This window comes from Ochotona curzoniae, unplaced genomic scaffold (assembly GCF_017591425.1).
Source record: "Ochotona curzoniae isolate NIBS_2020 unplaced genomic scaffold, NIBS_Ocur_1.0 scaffold_4763, whole genome shotgun sequence".
NCBI classification, from domain to species: domain Eukaryota; kingdom Metazoa; phylum Chordata; class Mammalia; order Lagomorpha; family Ochotonidae; genus Ochotona; species Ochotona curzoniae.
Window position 1 is genome coordinate 4,343,238 of NW_024467123.1, and position 20,312 is coordinate 4,363,549.

At 45.2% G+C, this 20,312-nt stretch overlaps 1 protein-coding gene across 1 annotated transcript in view; it reads left to right on the forward strand.

Annotated features, from left to right (window-relative positions):
- Positions 1-20,312, forward strand: part of GLUD1 (glutamate dehydrogenase 1) — a 38,982-nt gene that overhangs the window by 8,172 nt on the left and 10,498 nt on the right. The window contains exons 2-6 of the mRNA XM_040970476.1: positions 10,689-10,769; positions 11,129-11,184; positions 12,444-12,507; positions 15,224-15,318; positions 19,074-19,253. Coding sequence (XP_040826410.1) covers positions 10,689-10,769; positions 11,129-11,184; positions 12,444-12,507; positions 15,224-15,318; positions 19,074-19,253 — 476 coding nt within the window. The remainder of the gene's footprint in view (positions 1-10,688; positions 10,770-11,128; positions 11,185-12,443; positions 12,508-15,223; positions 15,319-19,073; positions 19,254-20,312) is intronic.

Genomic DNA, 20,312 nt, shown 5'->3' on the forward strand with positions numbered 1-20,312 from the left:
TGGCCACAGTGGCCATATAGCTAAGCCAATCTGAAGCCAGGAGCCAGTAGTTTCTTCCAGGTCTCCCACACAGTGCAGGGTCCCAGGCCAAAAGCTTGGAGCTGAATGGGAAGTGGAGCAGCCGGGATACAAACCGGCACCTATATTGGATCCTGACATATGTAAGGCGAGGAATTTAACCACTAGGCTACCGTGCCACGCCCATTACTACCATTATTAACAGGAGTTAAAAATACCTGGGTAGTTGGATAGACTGGACAGGATCAGGGTGAGGGAAAGGTCATTTCCGATAAAGGGAGTAGGGAATGACTTCAGCCTGGGCAGGAGGTGGAACTGTGGAATCAGGGGAGGACAGGGCAGGCCGTTGTCCATAGTGAGACACGGGGATTTGTGGCAAACTCTGAAACCATTGCAGTGACTGCAACATCTCACAAAGCACCTGCATGCTGGGTAGTAGGCACAGTTTGTGTTCTGAGCCTGCTCTGTCTGGGCTCTGGGTGGCTTCAGAATGGAGAATGGGCACCAGGACTTTGAGCCCTGCCCTGCAGTTTCTGGAGCACAGAGAGGAACTTGAAGATTAAATGTTTACAGCCAGTGACCAGTGATAGAGTCAATCTGGCCTATGTAATAGAGCCTCTATTAAAAAAAAAAAAAAAAGGGCCCGGCTCGGTGGCGCAAGTGGTTAAGGTCCTCGCCTTGCACCAGGATCCCATTTGGGCGCCGGTTCTATCCCGGCTGCCCTGCTTCCCTTCCAGCTCCCTGCCTGTGGCCCAGGAAAGCAGTTGAGGACCGCCCAAAGCTTTGGGACCCTGCACCCGCGTGGGAGACCCGGAAGAGGCTCCTGGCTTCGGATCGGCATAGCATCGGCCGTTGCGCTCACTTGGGGAGTGAATCATCGGACGGAAGAGCTTCCTCTCTGTCTCTCCTCTCTGTATATCCGCCTTTCCAATGAAAGAATAATAAAAATAAATCTTTAAAAAAAAAACCTTGATGATGAGGGCAGAGTTCAGAGAACTCAGGGGTGGTAAATTCATCCTTGTGCCGGAAAGGAGGCAACATGCTCCAACTCTGAGGGCAGTCTCCTGCAGTGAGGAACTTTCCAGACACTACAGTGTCTACCTCTGCCTGCATCTGCTGTTCTTTGTCTCGTTTACACTACTGCTTTCCCTGAGTTCTGCTAGATAATGAGCTGTAGGAAGGAATTGGGATCCTCTGATCTATAGCCAAGTTGGACAGAAATAGGGTACCCAGTACTTGGGACTTGGATCTGAAGTAGGTACAATCTTGTAGCACTGTAGCCCTCAGCCAGGGGGTGGTCTGCCTGCCCTGGCTCCGATCGGCTAGTGCCCTCAGCTCCTACCGATACACTGCTGAGAGCTGGAGGCCTGCCTGGCATGGGACGCTCACAGGCTTGCTGTCAGGGGCTGTCAAGCAGCTCTCCTTCTAGATCCCATGGATGTTGATACACCAAGCAGGGTGCAGAACCGAGAATGAAGCGATGAGTCTGTTTCCAGCCAGAAAAATTGGTAAGAAATAAACCCAATGGTATAGTGCACAGCGAAGGGTTACAGTCGCGTCTATGGTTTTGCTATCCACGATCAGTCACAGTATGAAACATTGTGTGGAAAAGTCCAGAAATAAGCAGTTTGTGGTTTCAAGGTGTGTAGCACTGAGTAGTGTGATAAAATCTGCCCCAGGAGATGAGTCATTCCTCTGTCTAACGTGTTGGTGCTCTGCACACTGCCTGCATGTTAGTCACTCAGCTGCTGTCTCCTGCAGCAAATGTGTCTGAGTGCGAGCTTATACTGACGCAGGAGCGGAGTGCAGCTGGTAACTCAGTTATGCCAGATCGAAGCCTTAAAGTACTTCTCTGAAGTGAAAAGGTGAAGCTTTGTTAGAGGTGTGTGTGTGAATCTGTGTGTGTGGAAGAGAAAAGCTTTAGGTACCACCCACGCATTCAGGCATCCACTGGGAGGTTTTGGATTATGTGCCCCAAGGATACAGGAGCCTAGTGTGTAGGGAAGAGGATTGGGTCTTGAAAATGAAGGGCCCGACACAGTAGCCTAGTGGTTAAAGTCCATGCCTTATATGCACCAGGATCCTATATGGGTTCTAATCCTGGCGGCACCACTTCCCATCCAGCTCTTTGCTTGCGACCTGGGAAAGTAGTCAAGGACTGCCCAAAGCCTTGGGACCCTGCATCCACATGGGAGACCAGAAGAGGCTCCTGACTCCTGGCTTCGGATTGGCTCAGCTCCAGCTGTTGCAGTCACTTGGGGAGTGAATCAGACAGAAGATCTTCCTCTCTATCTCTCCTCCTCTCTGTAGATCTGATTTTCCAATAAAAATAAATAAATCTTTAAAAAAAAAAAAAGAAAGTTATGGTTAGTGTTAGAATATTCAGGAAAACTGGAAATACAGGCACGTCTGTCTCCGTCACCCCTTGCACGCGTCCCCCTGCCTGTGGTCAGAGCCCTCTTCCTCCCCCGGCCCCCTATGATCCATTTCTTCCTGTGCAAAACCAATCTCAAATATCACACAGACTCATAAATAATTTATGTGAAACTGGATGTTGGAGCTTGCTGGCCTTTAGTCCCTGAAGTTGCTTTCATCTTTCCCTAAGCGTTATGCGATTTGGTATTCTCTCCAGTTTAATTAACATTGTTTGAGACTTGTTGGTATGAAGCTATAACTTAAGTGTATGCTAATCATTGCCAGTATATAATTGTCTTCCATCTCTTGAACCACTAGTGAAACACCGAATCACAAGGCATAGATATGTATGTTTATAAATGCAGGGAGATGATCTGGAATGTTATATATTTAAATCACTAAGAAAGGTCACTCATGGGCCCAATGCAATATCCTAGCAACTAAAGTCCTCACCTGGAATGCACCAGGATCCCATATGGGCACTGGTTCTAATCCCAGTAGCCCTGTGTCCCATCCAGCTCCCTGCTTGTGGCCTGGGAAGGCAGTCGAGGACGGCCCAAAGCCTTGGGACCCTGCACCCACATGGGAGACCTGGAGGAGAAGCTCCTGGCTCCTGGCTTCAGATTGGCTCAGCTCCATCCGTTGGGGCCACTTGGGGAGTGGATCATCGGACGGAAGATCTTTCTCTCTGTCTCTCCTCCTCTCTGTATGTCTGACTTTCCGATTAAAAAAGCATAAATCTTAAAAGGAGACCAGTAATTAAAGGAGAGTGTTCATGGACATGGTAATGAAAACCAACATATGTGCTGTACTTTCTAAGTTTTAATGAAGGGAAGGAAAGAATTTTCTGCTTAGCATTTGCTTCCCAGAGAACTTACATTTGTCTCTTCAAAATGATTAGGAAAAAAATGTTAACAGTCTAGTTTTCCTGAGAATTTAAGGGTGGGGGTTGTAGGAAATAAATACATAACTAGCTTCCTATAGTCTCAAAAAAAAAAGGGTATAATTTTCCTGCCTTTTCACACAGGGCAGGGCATTGATACCAAAGCAGGTGGCAGTGTTTGGTTTTCTTTAGCCCCTGCCCTCCAGGGGAACGCTGTCTCCTGGTGCTGACTATTGGGGTTTGTGTGTGAAGTGGCTGGCCTAGAGTTTTGGGATGATCGCCTAGAATTCCACAATGCTGCTTATTCTGCACCCTCCTATTTTTTTATTTAAGATTTATTTATTTTTATTAGATCTACAGAGAGAAGGAAAGATAAGTGGCTGCAACGGTTGGAACTGAGCCAGTCCAAGGCCAGGAGCTTCTTCCAGGTCTCCCGTGTGTCCACTCCTCATTGTTAATTAAGCTGTGCTGCTCTACTGTGAGTTAGCAAAGTATGTCAGTATTGAAGAAGTAGGCACTGGTGCTGTGGTGCCTGTGGCACCAGCATCCCATATGGGTACCAGTTTAAGTCCCAGCTGCTCATCAATTCATTGCCCATCAATTCAGTTATCTGCTAATGTGCCTGGGAAAAGCAGCAAAAAGATGTGACCTAGGTCCTTGGCCCTCTGCAGCCACGTGGGAGATCTGGATGAAAGAAGCTTCTGGCTACTGACTTTAGCCTAACCCAGCCCCACCTGATGCATCCATCTGGAGAGTGAGCCTGCAGATGAAGATCTCTCTACTTTTTGAAATAAATAAACCTTAAAAAAAAAAGGAAATGGTGAGAGCATTAGCATTAGTATATACTGTTTTAGGTTTCTAGGGCCTTTTTGTTTCTGTGTGTATTCTGTTTGTGGTAGAACTGTGATGACAATAATAGTTTTGAAGAGAGAGGCTGTAACTGGAAATTTGATTTCTGATATAAAAATTGTACTCTGCTAAGAGAGCCTCATTTGAGTAATTTTAAAGTCCATTTTTGAGTTGTCCTAAGTGTTTAGTTAGTGATTCATCTTAAAACAATGGTAGCTAGAAGCTTGCGTGTGTAGTTCTGAGTCATCTAGCAAAAGGGAAAGAAATTGAAGCAATCGGTTGTGGTTTTCCCTAAATCTTTTTTAAAGCAGTGAACTACTTTGTTTTCTTCATCACCATAGCAACTTCAGCTAGGTTTTGCATCTGAGTTTTATTGCTCCTAGAGAAAGCATACTGGGTCCCAACAGTTAGATTCTTGGGTGCCTTAGCGTGCTAAGGGATGTCTGGTGATTAAGTTCAAAGGCAGCATGCTGCTGTGTGTGCAGGAGAAGCTTGCACATTTCTGCATTTTCTTGATGTTCTTTTAAACATCTGGATATATTGGTAAATGCAGAATAACATAACTGCATACAATCAGTTTCTCTGGAGAAGAAAAACGGAATAGCTCCCATGGTATGAATATTTTCTTCTATCCTGCCTGCCCTTGAGCTGCAGGTAAATAATAATCGTTATGGGTAGGCTTTCTGTAGTTCCCTCCAAAGCAGAGGAGTCAGCAGGATGGAATACATGCCTTTTTGGACCTTCTAAGAACATTGGTTCTCTGGTGCAAACCTATGTAATCCACCCGGTCTTCACTAAAAAAGAATCCACCCTCATTCTCCCGGTCTTATAGTCCAAGGGCCAGGTGGTCTGTTTCCAAGCGCGAGTTAGTGCTGGCCTTCGAAGCGCTGGCAGTGCTGTGTTCTGAAGCGCAATTCCCTTCACCTCTGAAATAAAGTGTTCTTCCAGGTTTCTGTCTTGTGCCCCCGCTCAGTCTTCTTTTGATCCCACTTACCCTAGCCTTCTCTGCCACATACTTATCCTATAAGGAATAAGGCAAAAGATTGTTTTCATGAGAAGTGAGAATTATTCAGGTTGCAGATAAGATTCTTCTGGCTTCATTATTTGAAAGAGAGAAGAGAAAGGAAGAGGTGAGAGTTCTTATATCTACTGGTTTACAGCCAGATGGCCAGCACTGGGCCAGGCCCAAGCCAGCGGCTAGACTGCCATCCTGGTTTCTAACATCCTTGGATGTGCAAGGCCATCCTCTTCCATTCTGAGGCAGATTAGCAGGGAACTAGATTGGAAGTGTGGCAACCTAGACTCACACTGGCACTCCCAAGATGTCAGCGTTGCCTGCTGCACCACGACCTTGTATCAGCTAGTTTGGGCTTTGTTGAATAGCTTTGTTTTCAAATTGGGTGCACTTGAATTGGATGCCATTCAAACTTGCCTTTTTCCCCGAATGTTGAAGTATCCATCATGCACTTAGTGCTTCCTGTGCTCCTCTGCATACCTGATTCTGCCTCCCTTTGACCAGTCACACTCTTGAATCTGCATGTGGAGAATAAATATGCAGAAGAACTCTCAGGTAGCATGTGCTTCATTGTCACCTTTGGTTTCTGCTTGGAGCTGGGCAGTTACCAGCTTTCCTCTGTATTTGCAGGAGTCTCTGATCTAACTGGACACAGTCTCAAATATTGGTACAGAATCGTTTACTTCCGGATACATTTACATTTTTTCCAAGTTTCTTTTTGTTTTGTTTTGTTTTCAGATTGTCAGTTGAAGCTCTCCTTTACTGGTGTCCTTGGCAAGTGCCAGGGGATGCCCCTGCCTTGCGGCATGGCTCATCAGCTGAGCCTGGGCTGCTTCTCAGAACTCCCTTGCCTCAGGGCAACTTGCAGAAAATGCCTGTGCTGTGAGGAGGGGTGGCTGCACAGGGTGTGGCCAGTTTCCATCCACCAGTTCTGACTCATAATTCTGGGACTTTTGAAATAAAACAGACTTTTCTGTTTGTATTTTCTTTTTTTTTAATTTATTTATTTTTATTGCAAAGTCAGATATACAGAGAAAAGGAGAAACAGACAGGAAGATCTTCCGTCCTATGATTCACTCCCCAAGCGACAACAATGGCTGGCACTGAGCTGATCCAAAGCCAGGAGCTTCTTCCAGGTCTCCCACGCAGGTGCAGGGTCCCAAGGCTTTGGGCCGTCCTCGACTGCCTTCCCAGGCCACAAGCAGGGAGCTGGATGGGAAGCAGGGCTGCTGGGATTAGGACTGGCATCCATATGGGATCCCGGTGCATTTAAGGCAAGGACTTTAGCTACTAGGCTACCACATTGGACCATAGCAGTGGTCTACTTAATTAGCATCCACATCTAGAAAAACTAGACTTGCTGTTGAAATACTGTTTGATTTTATGAATATTAACTAAATCAAGTAATTGTTAACTTTACTACTATGTGCACTACATTGTAGGTACTTGTTACAACTAGAAGTCTTGTAGGATTTGTTTTTTTTTTTTAACATTTATATTTTTCGTGCCCAGCACAGTAGCCTATTTAAGTTCTGTTTTAGTTTTTAAGTTAATGGAACTTACTGTATAGAAAAATAAGAAAAAGTAACTTAATGGAACTACTTCTGTAGTCTCTGAAAGAACAATAGAAAAAAGTGATGGGTGTTGAGCACAGCAGTTAAGACACTGCTTGGGACACCCTCAACCCATATCAAAATGTAGCTGGGTGTACGTCCTGGCTCTGCTGTTGGTTTCAGCTTCCTGCTGATGTGCACACCTGGAGGCAGCAGGTGGTGGATGGCTCAAGCATGTAGGCTCCTGTCTCCCCCTGAGACCCAGACTGAGGTCTGGTCTGCTGGTTTCAACCTGGGCCAGCCTTTGCTGTTAGCTTTTGGGGAATAAGCCAGCAAATAGGAAATGTGTATGGCTTAAAATCAGTGAAAAAGAATAAATAAAATTTTAGGGCCTAGCATGGTGGCTCAGTTGGCTGATCCTTCACCTCCAAATCCCAGGATCCCATATGGGTGCTGGTTCTAACCCCAGCTGCTCCACTTTCCATCCAGCTCCCTTCTGGTGGCCTGGGAAAGCAGTGGAGGATGGCCCAAAGTCTTGGGAACCTGCCCCAGCATGGGAGATCTGGAAGAAGCTCTGGCCTCCTGGCTTCAGATCAGCTCGGCTTCAGCCATTGCAGCCATTTGAGGAGTGAACCAGTAGATGGAAGATCTCTTTCAGTCTCTCCTTCTCTCTGTAAATCTGCCCTTCCAATAAAAATAAATGAATCTAAAAAAAAATGTTTTAAATAATATTTTTTGAAAGTGACCTGTCTTTGGTACAGCAAAACATTTCTTTAAGTGAACCTTGTTGTATTGCATGCATGAATTCAGTTTGAGACTAAAAGAAGCCAGAATTTTTTAAGCTGTTTATGCATGCAGATCCTCTCTGTTAGGTCTTTAAAAAAAAAAAAAGGAAATTGCTTTGCTATGTGTCACTTCATGCTTTGTGATGACTTGTCTGGCATGGTGACCGTTGAGTGTGAGTGTTGACTGTGTGGGGGCTCCGTGCCAGCTGTCTCATGTCCCATGCTTGGGGCAGTCCTACACCTGGGCACAGCAGGCCTTGTTAAGACCCCTCCAGGCGAGCAGGTGCCCAGACTGGGACCACCTAGACAAGGCAACAGCTGGAGCCCTCCCCTCCCCAACCCCTGTTTGGAATAATTATTTACTAAGTAATAGGCTATATTACCTAATAGCATTTTTGAAAGATTTTATTATTATTATTATTGGAAAGTCAAATATACAGAGAGGAGGAGAGACAGAAAAGACTACATTCTTTCTGATGATTCACTCCCCAAGTGGCCGCAACGGCCGAAGCCAGGAAGCTAAGAGCTTCCATGTGCATGCAGGGTCCCAAGGCTTTGGGCAGCTGTCCTCGCCTGCCTTCCCAGGCTGCGAGCAGGGAGCAGGATGGAAAGCGGGGGTTGCTGAGCTTAGAGCCGGCCCCCACGTGGAAGCCCAGTGATTCTGTAGAGCTAGGACTTTGGCTGCTGGGATACCGTGCCTGGCCCTTGCAGCATTTTTAATAATTTGAAAACCACATTTTACTTTTAGACACATTTTTGTTTTATAAATAACAATGTTTCATCTTTATATATTCTGGTTTCTGGGAAACTTTTTTTAAGGTCTGGTTTTTTTTAAAGATTTATTTTTATTGGAGAGAATGAGAGACAGAGCTTCCATACACTAGTACACTACCCAAATGGCTGCAACAGCCAGAGCTGAGCCAGTCTGAAACCAGGAGCCAGGAGCCTTCTTTGGGTCTCCCATGCTGGGGCAGATTCCCAACACTTTGCTTCATCTTGCACTGCTTTCCCAGGGAGCTGGATGGGACATGGAGCAGCCAGGACACAAACTGGTGCCCATAGAGGATCACAGCGCTTGGTGGAGAGGATTGGCCAATTGAGCCATTGTGCCGGGCCTTGGTTCTTAAGTACTTTTAGACTTTTTATCATATGTAGCGATGTTTATGGGGAAGCTTAAAATGTATCTAGGTCAGTTTTTATTGGCCACGGCTTTTCCCTCTCTCAACATTAAGTTTCAGTTGTCAGGAAACATTCACATATTCAGTTGGTATTTTTGAATGTCTAGCACACATCATTTCTGTGTTTGGCACCAAGGATTTAGAGCACAAAGCAGAACAAGGAATATCCTGATGATACTAACTTCCCGAGTCAGGAGGCCAGACTAACTGAATGTAAAAGATTGGCATTAAAATACATAAGAAACAAGCAAGGTGGAGAGGCGAAGGCATGGGTGTGAGAGAGAGATGCTGTGGTACACGGAGTAGTTCCCCTGTAGAAACATGAGGCAAATAAGCAGTAAGCTACCCGAAACACCTGCTGTATGCTAGGGGGAAATGCAATAATATGTTCATTTCACTAGTACTTTTTTTTTTTTTGGTTTTCATTAGTATTTTTAAAACTCAGTTTGCAAAATAATTCTAAGAACGCACTCTTCAAAGTAAACTTACTATTTCCTCTGTAAATCAAAGGCATGGCTTTAACCTCAGAGTTGTCTCTTGAAACATGCCAATAATGTTTAGGTTGATGATTTCTGAACATAACAAAGCAGCTTTAGATGGAGCTTGCACAATGTAGATTAACCCTGTGCCTGCAGCACCAGCATCCCGTATAAATACTGGTTAGAGTCTAGGCTCCAGTCCAGCTCCCTGGGAAAGCAGCAGAGAATGAATAACCCACTATTTGGGTCCCTGCTCCTACATGGGAGACCCAGATGGAGTTCCTGGCTCCTGTCATCAGCCTAGCCCAATTCTAGCTGTTGCAGCCATTTGGGGAGCGAATGAGTGAAAGGAAAATTGATCAATCTCTCTCTGTCTTTTTCTGTCTCTCCTCTAATTCTGACATTTCAAATAAAAATTTTTTAAAGATTTATTTATGACAAAGTCAGATATACAGAGAGGAGGAGAGACAGAGAGGAAGATTTTCCATCTGCTGATTCACTCCCCTAGTGACCGCAATGGCCAGTGCTGCGCCGATCCGAAGCCTGGAACCAGGAACCTCTTCTGGGCTTCCCAGGTGGGTGCAGGGTCCCAAGGCTTTGGGCCGTCCTTGACTGCTTTCCCAGGCCACAAGCAAGGAGCTGGATGGGATGTGGAGCTGCCGCGATTAGAACCAGCGCCCATATGGGATTTCGGCGCATTCAAGGCGAGGACTTTAGCCATTAGGCCATGGTGCCGGGCCCTCAAATAAATTTTTTAAAAAATGAACCAGAACTAGAGGGGCAAGCCTGGTGGTATAGCAGGTACCTACAGAATCCCATTTGGGTGCCAGTTTGTGTCCCCCTTCTGATCAAGCTCCTCTTCCTGCCTGGGAGAAGCAGCAGTGTTTGGGCCTCTGCCATCCATATCACTGGCGGCTACAGCCCTGTTCAGTGACCAAGTGGCTGGAACCTCTGTCTCCTTTCTGTAACAATAAAAATAAATATGTAATTTTTTTTTTAATTTTCTCAAACTTCTAATTGGTAAGATGGTATATATTTGCCATCTTAACAATCCTAAATTCCCGAGAGAGATCCCCAGGGCTCCCATCAACTCAGCTGTGACTCCGTGGCTGAAGCTGTTGGGAGAAGGAGGGCAGAAAGGCAGCTGAGGCCCATGTGCTTCACGCACAGGTGCAGCGTTAAGGAGTCGCAGTGCCGTGTGTCGGCCTTGCGGTGGGAAGACTGGACTCTGGAGAAGCAAAGATGCTTAGGCCCCGCAGCTCTTGGAGGGGAGACTGACGTGATCCCCAGAATCAAAGTAGAAGGCATCCCTACTTTCTGTCCCCCCAGAGCTGCTCAGCAGAGGTGGCAGGGCTGCTGGCTGCCTCTGCCTGGCCGCTCGCCTCCTTGCAGTGTGGGCATCTTCACTTTGTAGCTTGTCAGTTGGTGGTTTTGAAACTGTAATGAAAGCTTGTTCTAAATAATTGCCTTCTCCTCTCTCTCCCTGTCTTTTTTTTTAAATACATCCCTCCAGGTATCCGTTACAGCATGGACGTGAGTGTAGATGAAGTGAAAGCGCTGGCTTCTCTGATGACATACAAGTGTGCAGTGGTTGGTAAGTGGCCATCTTTCTTGCTGCCTCAGGAACTCTGGGGGAGTATGTTTGCACACATGCTTCCTGTTAAGGTGCTATAAAAATGTACCTCTCAAAGCCAACTTTGTTTAAGGTAGTCTTTAAGGCCTAACACCTTTAAGTCGGTCTTAATAGTTAAATTTAGACTTTTGGTAAATGGGGGCCTTCATGAGGTAATTGGATCCTATTCACAAGTCCCTTATTTTGTTTTGCGTAAGCAAATATTCCAAAATCCAAAACACTGCTAGAGATGAGCATTTTGGGTCAGGGAGATGCAACTCATTGCGTAGAGCATTCTTCTTTTGATCTTTGTACAGACAACTTTCTGCTTTCCCTTTCAGATGTGCCATTTGGGGGTGCAAAAGCTGGTGTTAAGATCAATCCCAAGAGCTACACGGTAAGTACCAAAGTGGAGCCTCTAAGCCACCATGCCAGGCCCTCCAATTAGTCTTAATTAAGATTTGGTCTTGGGCCCGGCACTATGGCCTAGTGACTAAAGTCCTCGCCTTGAACACACCAGGATCCCATATGGGCACTGGTGCTAATCCTGACAGCCTTGCTTCCTTTCCAGCTCCCTGCTTGTGGCCTGGGAAAGCAGTCGAGGACGGTCCAAAGCCTTGGGACCTTGCACCCTTGTGGGAGAGCCGGAAGAGGTTCCTGGCTCCGGGCTTCAGATCAGTGAAGCACCGTCTGTTGCAGTCACTTGGGGAGTGAATCAGCGGACGGAATATCTGTCTCGCTCTCTCCTCTTCCCTGTATATCTGACTTTGCAATAAAAACAAATAAATCTTTTAAAACAAAAAGATTTGGTCTCTAAGAGGGAGGGATTATATATGAGGGATTATTATATATATAATACAAAGGGAAATTGGGGTTTGCGCCCTTACTATTCTAGCTGATTCTCATAACCTAATTTCTCTTCTTGCCGATTATTTGAGAGACAGAATAAGAAAGCTCCCAGCTGTTAATCTACTCCCCAGGTGTGTGCAGTGGCCAGGGCCAGAGCTAGGAGCAGGATACTCAGTCCGGATCTTCCACATAGTACACATGTGCAGTGGGAACCTTTGCTGCTGTCTCCCAAGGATGTCTAAGTGGGATGCAGGCACCTTAACCTCTAGCCCAGACACCTGCTCCTTAATAAGCCAGTTTCTGGTTGTTTTCTCATTTGCTTCACTTTAAGATGGAACTGCCTACTGTATATCCTGAGAATTGCATCAAAAATGTGAGAATGTCCCATAAACAGAACATATGATGGAATTATTCTCTCCAAGTGATTTTTTTAAAGGATTTATTTATATTTTTGAAAAGTCAGATGTACAGAGAGAAGGAGAGATCAGAGAGGAAGATCTTCAATTCACTGGTTCACTCTCCAACTGGCCACAACAGTCTGAGCCAAGCCGATCTGAAGCCAGGAGCCAGGAACCTCTTCTGGGTCTCCCTCAAGGGTACAGGGTCCCAAGGCCTTGGGCTGTCCTTGACTGCTTTCCCAGACCCACAAGCAGGGAGCTGAATGGGAAATGGAGCCGCTGGGGTACAAACCAGGGCTCATATGGGATCCCAGTGCATGCAAGGTGAGAACTTCAGCTGCTAGGCTACCATACCAAGCCTTCCAAGTGACATTTGTATCACATGTTTATCATTGTTGTTTATTCACAGGATAATGAGTTGGAAAAGATCACAAGGAGGTTTACAATGGAACTAGCCAAGAAAGGCTTTATTGGTATGTATTGCATGGAGAGTAGTTTTTTGCACATTGTGTGGGAAGTACAGGAACGCTGTCGGTGGGGACACCTAAGAAGCCACTGCCATCTTGCTTCTCACTGCCTGGTGGTGTGTTGTTTTGTGTGCGATAGGATTAGTTCTCTGTGATAAATAGATATTTGCCATTTACTCTTTAGATTAGAAGCAGCTTAAATCTTTCTAAATTTTTTTTCCTTAGTCTAGAAAGTTTCTAATTTGGTTGACTAGAACCAAACAAAACAGAACAGATTGAAAAAAGAAAAGAGGTATACCCATACTTGAGGGACCTTCTGGTTTCCTTGTTCACAAGTTTCTAAGAAATTCATTTACCCATGTTTTACCCCATTTTTAGGAAAAAGTGCATGTGATAGACAAATACAAAATCAATAAATATAGGTTAACACTACACTTTGACTAGATTTGGCCCAGCTTTTGTATATAGTTTTAGAGGTATGGAGGTGGGGCCAGCATGGTGGTGCAGCACCTGCAGAGCCACAATCCCTTGTGAGCTCCGGTTGCAGTCACAGTTATTCTGTTCCCAGTCCAGCTTCCTGCTAATGAGCCTGTGAGCAGCTGAGGATAGCCCACATCCTTGGGTCCCTGCGTCCACGAGGGAGGCCTAGGTAGATTCCCAGCTCCTGGCTCCAGCTTCACCCAGCCCGGTTGTTGCGGCCATTTGGGTGTGTGAACTAGCAGACTAGAAAAAAATCATTCCTTGTCTGTCACTCTGCCTTCAACTAAATAAGTACGTTTCTGTAAAGGCATCTGGGTTCTTGCCATGCTGCTTACCTAGGTCTGCTGTGCGCTTTGCATGTACCTTGTCATATAGAAGTGTATTAATGCCTCAGTCACACCTGTCAGTATCTCTTAATTCAAAGATAGGCTGGCTTGAAATCCTGCTGCTAGCTCTCATTTCTTATGCTATATTGCCTCTTAGCCTAAGTCGCAAACATTTAATACTCTTGATTGGTTTGGGGCTTTATTCAGTCATATTTGTTGCCCATCTCTGGAGTGTTTCCATCATTTTGACCACTTTGGTAAGAGTCTTACAGTTACAAACTTTAAAAAATGATCCACTGGCACACGGAAAGCACAGTTTTCGGTGCTAGTTAATGTGACTACTTGGCTCATGTGCGAAGGGCTCATTAACTAACTCATGGCACAAGCAAGCTGGTGTCTGGGCCGGAAAGCTCTGCAGCAGGGAAGGTAGGCAGGGAGTTTTTCCTACTACTCCTGTTGGTTTGGGACTTCACTTCCCACAGAGTTTCATAATGAGGCTCACACCTGAGCTCTGGCCCCATTCCATTTTGTGAGTTTAGCATCCACTTTTTTTTTTTAAGATTTATTTATTTATTTATTTTTATTGCAAAGTCAGATATACTGAGAGGATAACAGAGAGGAAGATCTGCCGTCCAATGATTGACTCAAGTGACCGCCATGGCCGGTGCTGAGCCAATCCAAAGCCAAGCACTCGGAGCTTTCTCCTGGTCTCCCACACAGGTGCAGGGTCCCAAGGCTTTGGGCCGTCCTCGACTGCTTTCCCAGGTCACAAGCAGGTAGCTGGATGGGAAGCGGGGCTGCTGGGATTAGACGGGCAGCCATGTGGGATCCTGGCACGTTCAAGGCAAGGATTTTAGCCAGTAGGCCATGGCGCCGGGCCCTTGTAATTACAGCCAAAAAGACAGCTGGGGATTCAGTAACAATTGTGTTGGATCTGTAGCACAGTGTGTCTTGCCCTCTTTCTTAATTAATTCATGAATTAATAAAGTCTTCCTGTTGATTGAGGTTTCTCAAGTTTCATATTTCTCAGTAGGAAACTCTCCTCAGCATTTTATTTCTTTTAATGCTGTTTTAAGGGATATTGGTATACAGCTTTCTCGTTAATATCAGGTTTATACTGGCCTCATAAGATGAAATGAGAGGTGTTCTTTCCTCTTCTGATTTTTGGACTAACTTGTGAAAAGTTAGTGTTCGTTCCCCTGTGGAGTTCAGTGCTGCTTCTGTTGACTAAGGTTGTATAACTCCCAAGTTGCTCAGCCTGGCGACACTCTGAAGCTGTCTCACTCCTAGCCTGTTCCCATTCAAGTCTTAGGAAGAGATTTATCATATATTTCTGATTCATGCACACGGACCTCAGACATGCCACTTGCCAATAACCCTACTCTGACTGGAATATTATACTTAAAGCAACAAGCTTATTTAACCCTTAATATTGCAAAATGATTTTTTAAAAAAGCACGATAGATAATGTCTAGAAGAACTCAGGAACACTTTGTCATGTATACCTTAGGAGAAAACCAGCCTGGTTAAACAAATTTGTACTGGCTTACAAGCCAGCTCTCTGCTAACATGCCTCGGAAAGCAGCAAGGATGACCTCAGCACCCACGTGGGAGACCCAAATGGAGGTCATGGCTTTGGCCTGACCCAACACCTGCCATTGTTGCAGCCATTTGTGGAGTGAACTAGAGGATGGAAGAATTACAGAACCCGGGCTAGCACTGTGGTTCACCAGTGCTACCATCTGCTTTGTTTTGGACTCAGCTTCCTGTTCGTATACCTGGGAAAGAAGCAGAGGATGACCCAAGTGCCTGGGCCCTTGCACCCCCATGGGATGCTCATGGGAATTACAAGGATCTTTATGTTTAAGATGACTTTATCGTAAAACTAATTCACTGTCTTTCCCTATGCCTCCCAGGTCCTGGCATTGATGTGCCTGCTCCGGACATGAGCACAGGCGAGCGGGAAATGTCCTGGATTGCTGACACCTATGCCAGCACCATAGGGCATTATGTGAGTACCCGGGGGAAACCCCAGGCTTTCTACATTTGCTGTCTGTAAGGTGTAACAGTTCTCCCAACTTACAGGAAAGATAAATCACTGTTTTTTTCATACTGTTTTAACCTTGACATCTTACTTCAGCTCCTCTATTCCTACCTTTGGATTGAGTTTCTACTTTCCCATTGCCCTGGGTCCCTGCCAGGGAGCACCCTCTGTAGAGACCCTGCAAGCAGAGTGAGGAAGCTCATTGTTCTGACTTCTTCCTCAAAGGGCTTGCAGACAAGAACACACATGTAGTGCGGAAATGGCGTCATGTCAGGGGGCATGTGGCAGTTTCTGGAGGAAGGATTTCTGGGGGAGAGATTTTGGCTCTACCTTGAAAAGGTAGAATTTGAGCGAGAATCGCTGAGATATGGAGGTCAAGGACAGGGATGAGTGTGAGAATCAGAATCTGGGGCCCAAGCAGAGTTGTGCCCCCGAACAGAGCCCAGGAGGAAGGCTTTCCCTGTCCCTGAATAGACTGGGATTGTGAAAAGTCAAGCATTTAAAGAGTAGGCTGAGAAACAGAGTTAGAAAAAGACATTCGTGCCTATCACATGCAAGGCCAAGTACGAGCCAGGTAGTCACTGCCCTTGGCAAAAGTGCTGCAAGTTGTTCCAGGCCAATAAAAGGTAATGAGACCAGATTGAGCCTGTGAGGTCAGGTCAGATCAGATAGGGCCTCTTTGGTCTGAACCCTGCAGCATGAGTGGACTTGGCCCAGGGGAAGGAACTGGGCTAGTGCTGGGGCAGAAGGAAGCACCTGGGTGAAGGTTCTGAAAGGCAGAAGGGAATGAACTTGAGAGGCTTGGGGCCAGCCAGTGTTGTGCGCAGGAGGAAGATGAGAAAGGCCAGCAGAGATGGGACACACCGACTTTACTCTTTGTCCTGGAAGCAGAGTGTGTGTGACTCAAGTGAGTTGGGTTTTAAAGGCCTCCTGTAAGTGCAGGGGAGACTAGAGCGGCCCAGACCACAAGGGGATGGAAAGAAAGAAGTGGGGTGTACATTTAGCCCCACCTATAAGTGGACACTGGAGAACATGGCATGCGTGGTGGCACTTGCCCTTAGAGCATGTTGTGTCTGGTGATTTGGCATGTTTATTTGCTATGGCCAGATTTGTTGGTGCAAGATGGTAAGGGTTGTTCTTGCAATAAAATTTTCCAAAGGTATTAAGGGCCCAGGAAACTTTTCTTTGGGACACCCAGTGGAGATGAGAAGAGAGGCAGAGAAAGGAGTGCATTTCCTGAGTGTGGTGCTGGTTTGAGAGCCTGGGCAGGACACTGGATCCCAGGCCTGGCTCCAGCACTGTGCCTTGGTTTTCTTTCATGGAAAAAGACAATAATAAAGTGACTTTGTGAACTTTATAAGGATTACATAGGTGATCAATGTACTTAGAACAGTCCACAGCCCTTTGTAAACACCAAGAGACAAATACAAGAATTACATCATGTGAATTGCACAAGTCCCCTAAAATCAACAATAGTGTTGGACTCTTGAAAGAATTTTGACTGCCATTTCCAAAGGGAATGCTTTTTGCTTTCATGTTAGCTGAGTTCTGGGAATGGCCTGTTTTCAGTAGGTAATGTTTTGTTATTCATAGCTCATTCACAATGGTGAGAGCAAAATTAAAAGGTGTGAGGCACTGCTAACTACGACTTTCCATCTTAAAGTGATAGGAAGCCCAAAATTGAAGCCTAAGGTAAGAAAGCCATAGATGTTAGTCATTTCTAGTTGTGAACTGGAACCCTTTGGCCCTATCTGGAGGTGTGTCACTGGTGGGACAGTGTCCCCCATGGCTGAGGGGAACCATGAGGCATGCTGGGGAGTTGGCAGCTGGTACCAGGCCTGGCCTCAGACTACGTTTCCTTCAACTCCAGCATTGGCATTCTCCTGCTAGAAGCACTTGGCACTAGATGTGCAACTGTATTCGCAAGTATTAATTATTCATGAAAGAAAACTGTGGGAAAACTGCTAATCCTGTAGCTCTTTCAGGAGAGTGCTTTTATCCTTCTGTAATTTTCTGTACAAGAAATACAGTTCTGAGTTCTCTGTAAAAATGCTCAAACAATACAGATAAAGACTAGGACACGTCTTAATTTACACACAGAGCAAATAAGCCTCACAAGTTGACATTCAGTTCTTCCTCATTTTCTTTCCACTTCCTCCTAAAGTCGGAGTGTCTCATTCCTCTGTAGATGTGCAGCAATCTGAGCATGAACTTGATGTCTTGGAAGGGTAGCCTTCCTGCACCCGATTCTGATTCTTGTTTCTGAACACGAGTACATGCACATCCTTAATTTGGAGAATGGAAGGGTGGGCGGTAAAGACTTCCCACTTCACAGAGCTGACTGGTGCTACTAAAGTGTTCTGTTCACGCCCAGGTATCAGGCATGTGCTTTTATGGCACACCCACACCTGCCTTTTTGAAAAATCTTATAAAGCGCTTTTGTTAAATCACTGTAGTAGGTGATTTTTAATTTTTTATTGAAAGGCTAAGTTAAAGTGAGAGAGAGAAAGAGAGGCAGAAAGGTCTGCTATTGCCTGATTTTACTCCCCAGATAGCCACAATGACCAGACAGGAGCCAGGAGCTTCGGCCATCCTCTCATGCTTTCCCAAGCTCTTTAGCAAAGATGTGCATCAGAAGTAGAGCTTCCAGAACTGAAACCTGCATTTACATGGGATGTCAGTGCTGCAGGCATTGGTTTAACCCTCTGCATATACAACATTGTCAGCCCTGAAAGTTTCTTGTTACACAGTAGATTAAGATAGCACTTGGTGCTGCCCACATGGAATGCCACACACCTCTTCCTGCCATGGGCTTGGTTTTGGTGGTGTGAGTGGATTCTTAAACTCTGTGGGTATATGTACACTGGACTTAACATTTGTTAAGGGAGTGATAACTTTAAACCTGGCTGTTTCAATTTTTCTGATATTTTTGTTTGTACTTGAGATTAAATTCCTAAACTTTGTTTTTCTGTTTGGTAAATCAAGTCTACTATGTAGGTATATGCTGGGAGCAGAGAGCTGAAAAACAGACTTGGCCTATTGTCCTGTTGGTAAAAGTATACTTTGAGGCTATGGACAGGGACAAGCGTGTTTAGCATTTAAAATTCTCACATCTCATCCCAGAGAGCATTGTGTGTCCTGAGAGATGGCAGGTGATCGCTCAAGTGCTTGGGTCCCTGCCACCCCTGGATGGAGTCCCTGGCTCCTGCTGCAGTCCCTGGCTCACACTGTGGCAGTGAACTTGGGGATGGGAGCTGGCTCTCTCTAAATTCTCTCTTTGCCTCTCAGGCAAATAAATAGTCACACATATTCCTGATGAGCATAATTTTAGCGAAATGAGAATGTGTGATGAGAAAGGGGGCTTGACATTTCATTGTGTTATATGTTCATTTTATTTGAAAGGAACAGAGAGACAGAAATAATGAGGTCTTCCACTTCCTGTTTTGCTTCCCAAATGCTCACAAAAGCCAAAACTGGACCAGACCTAAGCCAGGAACCTAGAGTTTTTATGTAGGCATCCCCCATGGGTGTCAGGGACCTAAATATGTGGGCCATCATCTGCTACCTGTCAGGATATGCATCAGCAGGGAGCAGAATCAGAAATCCAGAGTAGCAAGGACTTAAGCCAGATGTTGTCCTGTGGAATGCGAACATCACTAGGGCGACTTGAGCTCCCGAGCAAACGCCTTCCCCGGCATTTGAGTGAGGACTTCCTCTTGCAGGATATCAATGCGCATGCCTGTGTCACTGGCAAGCCCATCAGCCAAGGAGGCATCCATGGACGCATCTCTGCTACCGGCCGCGGGCTTTTCCATGGAATTGAAAACTTCATCAACGAAGCCTCTTACATGAGCATTTTGGGGATGACACCGGGATTTGGAGATAAAACATTTGTTGTTCAGGTAAGAGTTTTCTTCTCTTCACGACTGGTGTACACCTAAGTAACGTGTGTTTCTAGTTTAAATTAGCAGTTCTAGAAATCGGATTCTTTTGAATCTCTTTGATTTTAGATGTTTCTTTTCCGAGTAATGCTTCTTTACTGTTTTCGGAGTAATACTTCTTTACTTTTTAGATATCAAAATGATTCCACATGGCTAGAACTGATTTTAGTGTCTCCCAGATACTATGAAATGGTCACCATATTCTTTTTGGCCAGTATTGGAAAGCGAGGCTATATTCAGAAAGGGAGGTCTCACAGCATAATTTTCTTTCTTTTTTTTTTAATTTTATTTTATTTGGGATTCTGCCTCAACAAAACTCCTGCCCCCTGACAGATTTTCCCCATGTTGCTGCAATAGTATAGTGCTTCATAAGGAGTCATAATTCCATCAGTCTCTTATTTAAGTATGCCCCGACATTACTGATACAAACGGTGTCAGACAGTCTGGCATTCCATTGTCTACACATTTACAGCAGTTTCATTGGGAGTCCATCTTTTGTTTGGAAGCAGGGATGCATGTTGCATTATACCCCCACATCTGGATATGGTAGTCCCCCGTGCCCCATCACTGTATATTTCCATAAATGAGAAGCCATGAGACAAGATCAACAACTGGTATGAATTAGAGTAACAGCCACAAAAACAACAACAAATTACGGCACCATGAAAAAACACACCACTGAGTAACCAACACATGGGTGACAAAAAGGAAACACAAGTCTCTTGGGAAAAATGATGCCACTGTGTAATCCATGAGCCAGCAATGAATTTGACAAGAGAAAAGAAGGTATTTGAAATAAATGAAACTGAAATCAAAACAATAAAAACACATGGGATGCAGCCAAAAAAAAAAAAAAGTATAGATAGGGTTATTGAAGTTACACTTTCCATGATGATTTCCTTACATTAGAGAGAACATATGGTATTTCTTCTTTTGTGATTGACTCATTTCACTGAGCAAAATGGTCTCTAGTTGGGACCACCTAGTTGTAAATGGCATAATTTTATTCTTAATAGCTGA